The 8,977-nt window shown below is 49.3% G+C and overlaps 1 protein-coding gene across 5 annotated transcripts in view; it reads right to left on the bottom strand.

The window, feature by feature from the left end:
- Positions 1-238: 238 nt before the first annotated feature.
- PTPRM (protein tyrosine phosphatase receptor type M) overlaps positions 239-8,977 on the bottom strand; it is a 661,667-nt gene continuing 652,928 nt past the window's right edge. For all 5 annotated transcript variants that reach the window (XM_059706595.1, XM_059706597.1, XM_059706599.1 and 2 more), the window contains 2 exons: positions 8,470-8,605; positions 239-983 (listed from right to left, as the gene is read on the bottom strand). In XM_059706595.1, the coding sequence (XP_059562578.1) occupies positions 930-983; positions 8,470-8,605 (190 nt within the window). In that variant the 3' untranslated portion in view covers positions 239-929. The remainder of the gene's footprint in view (positions 984-8,469; positions 8,606-8,977) is intronic.

The raw sequence follows: 8,977 nt of genomic DNA, 5'->3' as shown, positions 1-8,977 counted from the left end.
CAACAGTTCTGTCCCCAAAATTTCAACTCAACCTGCTCCAGGCAACAGTTTCCACGTACACTCTCTCTGCCAGTGACCGGGAGTGACCGGAGCTGCTCCACCGCCTGGGCGCCGGACACTAGCAATACACCACGACTGGTCACTGGTCTTTATTTATTGAGTTGAGAATTCACACAAGGTAACATCATACAGTAAGCCATTTCCTGGGCTTAATAAAAATGATTGTCACTCACTGTGCTTCACAAAAATTTCTTTTAATGAATAAATAATTTGATGAAATCAAAAGTATTTACAATATAAACAAGTGGAAAAGCTTTCGATCTGTGAATCTGATCGCTGAGCTTTGCATTTTGAGCTGAATTCCTCCCAAGCTTTTCCCTTAGAAACAATATAAATCTGATAGAAACAACAACTCATACAACATATCTTTGTTCATTATATGTTTATCTGTTAGTCTTGGAAAGCTACATAAGCTTATATTGTGCAACATGTTAAAATACAAATATTAACTAAAATAATATATTATCATAATGCCAGGTAGCATTCTCCACAGAACAAAAATGTACACTCAGCTGTAACAATAACAAAGGTTCACGGGTCACAAAATAATACCCCAAAAGGTACAAATTCCTTCATAAGAATATAATTGTGCTCTTCCATGTACCAGCCGTCTATGCTGCACTGACGGGCGGACGCCTAGGAGCACAGTCTCGGATGACTGTAGGCCGTGCGTGCTTCCTGTCGGGCAGCAGCCTCACTGGGAACTGGGCAGTGCAAGCAGTTTTATACATACTTCCTCAGGCTCTTAAAAGGAGCCAGTGCTGCAAAGCAAAATAAGCACATCGAGAGCCCTGATCTCATCTTCACAAATGCCTTGGACGCTCTCGGCTCTGTGGGACGAAAGGCCAGCTTGCAGAGCTGTGATGCCGTCAGCCGGAATTCAAGTACTCCAGGGCCACCTCGTAGCAGAACTTGTACTGGTCCTGGAAGACGGAAGGGAAAAATGTCAGCTCTGCAGCACCCGAATGCTGTTTCTAGTGAAGCAGTTATGCCAGATGAGGGGTTTCATTGGAAGATGTCAAACCGAGAAGGCTTTGAATCAGAAATAAATGAGAAGGTCATGGTTCTGAACCACAAATGTATCCACTGTTGGTAGATGTTCCCATGAGGCCCGATGAAAGGTATTTTGATATCCACACTCACTAGAATTCCTGGGAAGTTCTAGACAACTGGAACACACACACACACACACACACACACACACACACACACACACACACGTCGGTCCATACACGTATGTTTACCTGTACATCAACATGCTGAGCACAAAGCATGGGAAGATCATGAGGTAGAAGGGAAGATAATGAGTGCTGGGGCAATGCCTCCTGACTTGCTCACAGAAGGCCCCTAGTTAATAAACGTGGCTTCACTCCTGGCCCAGCTTTCCCTTTGCTGTTTGGTCAGCTGGATTTCCTCCGTTTTATGAGGAGTTGTTACGTACCTCTTACGTACCAAGCACCTTGACCTGGGCTCTGACTTTGAGAAGTCCACGGTCCAGTGAGGAGGATGAGACAAGTGACCCATGACAACCCCTGAGCCAGAGCTGAGCAGGGTCCTCCAATGAGGAAGACAGGGTGGAAGTTCTTAGGGACGATCTGGCAAGAGGCAGTAGGTAATAGGAGGGAGAGAGTGACCGTGTAGAGCTGGGGTGGGTGTTAATGTGCCTTGGTTTGCCCAAGACCGAGCTGGTTTTTGCCTGGTGTCCTGGCATAAGCATTTTAGCGTTCTCTTTTACTCTCAAAAGCGTCCCAAAAGGTGTGAGTGATTATATGGTCATCCTAACTGGCAGTAAGACAGGCATTCCAGGTAGAGGCAACCGGATGAAGAAAGGCACTGGGAGGAAATGTTTGGTACCCTCTGGGAACCACAGACCAGCTCTCAGTCAGGCAGTGACTTCATTTTTTTGAGCACAGCTTTCTTAGATCATGGACCTGAGGTCCTGGTCCACGTACGTGGGGTCTCAGGTGGCAGGGAGGGCATTTGGCTCCTGTGTGAGTGCACTGTGCTGATGGATGCTCGCCTGGGTGTGGCCTCTGAACCGAGCAGTGGCTGAGGATGCAGCAGCCCAGTGTCGGGGGCAGAGGGGCTCGGCAATTGTAAGGCTCTCTTTCCAGCTCAGTAAGAGGCAAACTTTTGTGAGTTGTGAGCGTCAGCGCCACTGTCTCATGGCTCAACACAATGGTCACAAATGAGGAGATGGGTCTTTCATTTGTGAGTTTGCCAAATTCATTAAAAATATATTTCTACCGTTTTGGTTTTTTTTGGGTATGTGTCTCCTGATTAGTCACTGCAATTTCCTTTTCTTCACCTATTATTTGTTCTCTAAAGGCCCCACTAGTCCAATCTGTTTATTGGAAGACAAAGGCCAGCATACCAGTCTTTGGTGCAGAACCTGACATACAGATGGGGGAGTCACATGTTGGTCTTCTATGTAAATGATGACAAAGGGTTTAGCTGCACTTGATACAACTGAACAAACATTAAAGACTAGAGATCGGGGATTTCAAGGGACAGCCCCAGTCCTCAGAGAGCTTACAATCTAGAGATCATTTCCATACCCTGACGGTGCCACAAGATCACACACCAATAGCAGCAACACCTACCAGGATGGCTCAACTACAAAGAGACAGACGGGAACAAGCATTGGCGAGGACGTGGGGAAACTGGAGCCCTCACACTTTGCGGGTGGGCAGGTAAATGGGCACAGCCACTTTGGAAAACAGTCTGGCAGCTCCTCAAAAGGTCATAGAATCACTCTATAGTCCCAAGGTATATACCCAAGGGAACTGAAAATAGTGTCTACACAAATACTTTGTGACTACATCACAGTATTTTTAATTTCAGGATTTGATATTTTTATTTTCAGAATATTTAAAAGAAATCACTTGAATTTCAAAATTCTGATGTTGGTAGATCACTGAGCTGACCTCTTGGCTATAAAATGCTCTAATAATTTCTCCCTTTTTTTTTGGTGTGTGTGTGTGTATGTGTGTGTATCACAGTGACCCCCCCCCCCCAATCCTCCCAATAAAATTCTAAGAGATCCAGTTCCTCATTGGATAAAACATGATTTTGTACACACCTAATTGTGCAACTAACGTCAGTGCCTATTAATGAACCCATTCCTTTTAACACGGAAATGTTAAAATTTCTTTCATTTTAGTGGAAAATGTGGCTGCTGGCCTCTGGCCACACACTGGGAGGAAAACGGACTTCAGGTCCTGTTGCCAAGGGGCTGCTGTGTAAGTCACGGAGCGTGCTCTATAGGCATGACTATAGTTTTCAAAATGAATTCTCTCTCATCTTATCCCTCCTAACCAAGCTGTTAATTCCCACAGATTCTGTGATGATGGCTTCTGAATCATAAAAATAAGAGGAATGAGGACAATCATCATAAAATGTTGCTCCCCCTCCTCCAAGCACCTCGGGAAATGCCTGAAATCTTCGTCTGATTACATTTGATCACCAGGTACAGGCCTGTCTTCTAAGGTCTCTCTCAACTCACTTGCTTTTGCACAGTAATTAAACCACAGGAGTTACCCCTGTGCTTCAGGGGAAAATGTTTATGCCTTGGTCCCCAGCTCCCCCGACTGGGGCGGCCTTGGCTGGCTTTGGGCATGAAGAAGGGCTGTGAGTGGGGGTCCATCCTCGTGCAGGACGGTGCCAGGGAGACCCGCTATTCCTCTCCAAGACCTGACCCCACTTTCATTCCACATCACATCTCTTGTTCCTAGGAAGAAAGGGAAATCTGAAGCGGCACCTAAAAGTCAGATTCTGTTTCAAAAGTCCTCACTCACTCTGAGGGCTCTGGGGCTGCCCTGCAGGGCCCGGGCTGTGCCTTTGTCACTCAGGCGGCCTGTGTCTGAGGAACTGGGGGCCCTACGGGCAGTCTGGCACTTCAAACACCCCACGCGCCTGCCTGCCTGGGGAGGTTCAAAGAGAGGCGTCCGCTGGCTCATCTGCGGCAAAGCTTCCCTCCCTGGTGCTCCTGCTTTTTGAAACCGAGACCAGTTTCACAGTTTCCGTTGATCCTGTGCTGACAGACCCTTCGGGGCAGAAAGAACCCCGACCGATGCCTCTGCCAGGAGGTGACGTGGTCCCCAGGTCGGGTTCCCTGTTCCCCGGGGCAATGGGGCAACCAGCCACCGTGCCAAGGAGACCCCTTGATAAGACAGCTGCGCGCCTGACAATGAACGGAAAGGGTTGCTACTCTCATCTACATCTTTAAAAATGCACGAGAACTTTCTTCCCACAGAGCCCATGCAGTCTGTGTGGGTTCCCTAGTCAGCCCTGTGGGCACGTAGCCACAGCCTCCCCAGGTTCCAGAGAGCAGCCGGGGCAGCCAGGATGGACGTGGGGCTGGGTGCAGAGCAGAAATGTCCAGTCATTTAGCAAATACTTATCAGGCACCCCCTGGGAGCCAGGAGCCCTGCCTCAAGGAGATCAGAGTCTTGGGCAGAGAGGGGGCACAGGCATTCACAGAGATTCCCCCAAATGCGTCCTTAAGATGCGGGAAAACCGACCATATGGGGACTGACGAGGCCTTACGGAGAGGCTGCTGTCCAGGGCTGTGAGCCCCGGGCCGTGTGGCAATGGCAGGGCAGGCCTGAGAGAGGTGGCATGCCACTTAGACTGCCAGCCACAGCTGGTGGGGGCACCGCTCAGGGGCCTGAATGCACATCTCTGATTCCCCACCTGAGTCCTATACCCTCCAGTCCAACACACACACACACACACACACACACACACACACACACACACACACACTGTGTTAACTATGTGTCAGTTGCCTTGATCTTGGTAACTTTGGCCAAAGTTCCCACCACATCCCAGGCGATAATATGTATCTCTAGGCAAGATCTGTCCCTGGAGGCTGTTTTTTGCTAAAACAGAGCCCTAGAAACTTCAAAAGCCAAGTGAGGAGGACAAAGGTGAGAGGGGAGCTACTCCCTGAAGCACTGGTTTTCCCACAACTATCAGGGCTCCAAAGGAGCTCATTCTTCAGGCTGTGGGTCCCTCCTGCCCCTGGGACCCAGGCCTTGGGTTAGGACTGGAGGCTGGTGAAGGGACAGATAACTTAGAGGCTGGGCTGAAGAGGGGGTGAGGGAAAAGCACCCGGCCCCCGTTGGGTAAAACACACACCGAACTTTTGTGTTATAAATTATTTTGCTTCCTTGCAATCACTTGGCTTTTCTCCAGAGTCCCAAAACTAAAAATTTGAAGAAATAAATCTTTCAGGGCTTCCTAGATCTCTCTTCAAAGTGCCATGCTTCAAAGCAGATGGATGGATTTTCGAGCTTAGAAGCAATTTGGAAAAATCAGAGCCTCAAAGGGAGGTAGAGGTGGACTCCCCTCTTCACGCTCATCCCACGCAAGCAGGGAGGGGGCGGCGGTTCTGAACGGAGGGGACCACTGTGAGTTTCAGCCTCTGCATGTGATACATGAGCCGGTCTAGCGGGGCCCAGGCCCTCCTGACCCCATCCACCTGGACCCCACCCACCTGGCTCCCCGGGCCAGCACAAGTGCGCTCCAAAGCTTTCTGGCGCACGCACCACCATCCTATGAAGATGCAATTAACTCATTTCGTACCGCTCAGGAGTTCGTTCGTGTTTCGCGCGCCATCTGTTAAGGACCGCTCACGAGTGTTCTCGTATTTCACGCCCATGGAAAAAGGGGCGAATCTAGATACTTAAGTAAATTTTGTTTGGTCCCTCTTCGTAGAGGAAAATGTTTTACGCAGTACCATACGTTAAAAAGTACTAGGAACTTTAATTGTTTAATTGTTTTCGTAAATAAAAATGTTATAATTATCGAAAAACAACACCTAAAGTGCATTATGATGACTTAAATAATGTGCAGTTTGCCCAAAACGTGCGGTCCCTGGCGTATGTCTTAGAGATTGCTATGCGGTACGCAATGTGTTAAGAAGACTCCGCACTCCCTACTTCTCAACTGCCGGCACAACAGCTAGTGCTTAGGAGCAACTTGGGTTTCAGACGGCCTTTTATGCCCCAAAGCATTGTACCAGATTTTATCACCCTGACCTGAATTAATCCCCTTAGCCAATATATACACAGGTACAAGGACCAAACTAACAGAAACTGTACTTAAAGGCAAAAACAAACAAATGACAAGAGCCCTTATTTAACTCAGGAAGCTTCAAGCCCACTGCAAAGAGCACTGTGACATTTTTTTTGCCCGCCACCAGATATTACTTTGCGAACATTCACTGTGACAAACTTATCAGACATTTTTCTCAGGAAATTGCAAAACTTTCCTGTGTTTCTCAGCCCTTGACTGTATCCTAAAGCTGGTCCTGACCCTCTGAGTTCTGGGCACGCAAGGGTCCTGTTTTCTCTAGTCTAATTTCACATAATGACAGAAACTGCTAAGTAGTGCATTGGGGTCAGTAGCTCCCTTCTGGTCCAGCCACCCAGGTCTCCATTCATTTCATGGAGAAGCACCACTGGTTTGGGAAAAGCCACGTTGTTTCTGCCCATAAAAACGTGTGAGTGATGGAAGCTGCGGCCAGAGCGATTAGAGGAAAGGCCCGGGAGGGCCTACCCCAATGCTCTGCTTACTGAAGGCTGCGCAGAGAGGGAAATGACTTTTTTTTTTTTTAAAGCAAGATCAGCTTTGCCCAGGTACCAACCAAAGTTTGGAAGCTACACATCTGTCCATGAATCAGGGAGGTAAATACAAAATGAAGGCACAGAAAATTTTAATTTATGCGTTTGTTTTCAGCCTCTGTCAGTCTTCTTATCTGGCTTAAATCCAGGCCACTCCCGCCTGCCCGCCTGCCCTTTTATCACTTGCTTCCCAGGAGACTGAGAATTCTGTGGTGGGGGAACCCTACCATTCCCTCTGATTCTCGTGACCATGGGCAAACTCCTCAGCCTCTCGGGCCCTCCCCAGGAGATCTGCGACCTGTGAAAGGCACTAGGAGTGTCACACACTAGCTTCTAGCCGCCACCTCCTGCTTCTCACCCAACACTTGCACATCACTACCTCCGACAGGCTGCTGGCTGCCCCACGCCCTGTGGACACCGCCACCATCAAGAACCACCTCTCTCCCTTCGCAGTTCCCAAACACTTTCACGTACTGCATCACGTGGGATCCCGTCAATAAGCCAATACCATCCCTCGTTTACCCAACGCAGACCCAGGAGAGTGAAGTGCCTTCTTTGCCCAAGGAGCACTTACATCAATCGACAAGTGAGTCACTCTACTGTTTCTCTTCAGAGCATAAAAATCGACAAGTTGTCTGAGGTCACAACTTGAATTAGTAGCAGAGCTGAGACTAGAATTTGGGTTTTCATGGGCTTCCCCCAGGGCAGGAATGAGAGGGGGGGCAGTGGGAGGACACAGTCCTTTTCCCACAGAAGCCAATGCGATGCCTTCTGATGGCTGTGTGGGCCCACACCTGGCCGAACAGGTGGCCTTGTACCAAATCCCCTGTCCAGCACCACGCTTCTTGGAAACAGAACAGCTCATCAAACACAGGACACACATCTGGGGGGAGCAGATGCTCTGGGGAGTGACTTGGACTCGTCCTAGGGTTCAGTGTCACAGGTCACTGTCATTACCCAGCCTCGTCATTACTGCTGTCATGACTGGGGACCGCGGCTACTTCCTCAACCTTATTGTAAATCTCAACTCTCTCTTCAGTCTCTTTATGACAGTTAAAATGTTAACCCCACGGCCGCAGCGCTGTGGCCGTCTCTTCCTCCCTCTCCCCAGGCGGTTCTCCCCACTTCGGGATTAGTCCTACTTTTCCTCCAGATCCTGCTTGTGCCCACAGAGGAGTACAAAGACCTAACCTGAAAGCTCCCTCCTGTAAGCTGTTGGGCTATTCTTGAGTCACAGTGGTTGGCATTTCAACAGCTCCACACACAAAAAAGAGATTTCATGAAACACTACGAAAATAATTGCACAGAGTCCTTTGTTTCTCAACTCCTCTAATCCTTTCCGCAGCGATGGCCACCATAATTAAGTGCAATATTCTGGTGTCAAACTAAATTCACAGCTTTGATAAATATTAGGCGATTAAGCTATTTATAAGATATGCAGTTTGAAAATCTGGCATTTCACGTGCTATGATTATTTCTTCGCCTGAAGACTAAGTGCTTAGCCACACGGAAGGCTCTGCCAGGAACGGGAATTAATAAGGATGTTCACTTGTGAGTTTCAACTCTTTTCACATCTCAGACGCGTTGAGAGGAAGTCTCCTTGTGGCAAAGCGAAGTGAGGCAGAGGGAGCAAACCCCTTGCAAATGGAGTGATTACATGATGTTTTTGAAAACGAGCCTATTCCGTTGTGATCAGTTACCCCGCAGACCTGAGCCGGGGAGTCCCCGCACCCCCTCGCTAACCCGCCCGCGGCAGCGCCCCCTGCGGGCGGAGGCCTACCAGCAGGTCCACCATGTTGGGCTTGTTGTTCCGCAGCGTCTTCACCGCGTGGAACACGTCCACGGTCCGCTGGTGCCGCAGCATCTCGCACACGATGCTGATGGCGCAGAAGGTGCCGCTGCGGCCGCCCCCGTTCCTGCGAGGACAGAAGGCAGAGAGTTGGACCGTGTCTGTCCTTACATCGCGCCCCTAAGCCCGGAGAACCGGTGGTGGTGAAGCCTCAGGGCTGGGGCCCGCCGCCTGGGCCAGCCTTCTAATGAGCGCGGACGCAGCTGTGCGCTGTGCTGGGGGCCATGAACTGGGGCACGCTGTTCTCCCAACGTCACCCCGGCCCTAGATGACATCATTTAATATAGCACCTCATCAATTTCTATGAGGACGGCCCACCTCGGAAATTGTTCAGTGAGCACCTCGGTATCTCAGTTAAAACTGGTGACAGGTGTGGGTTCTGCTCAAAGATGGACTTGGCCTTATAAATACCCATTAGTATTTCATTATTTACCTCTAA

The sequence above is a fragment of the Myotis daubentonii genome, chromosome 8, assembly GCF_963259705.1.
Source record: "Myotis daubentonii chromosome 8, mMyoDau2.1, whole genome shotgun sequence".
Lineage (NCBI taxonomy): Eukaryota > Metazoa > Chordata > Mammalia > Chiroptera > Vespertilionidae > Myotis > Myotis daubentonii.
The sequence above is the reverse complement of the archived record's forward strand: the minus strand, read 5'-3'. Positions and strand labels throughout refer to the sequence as shown.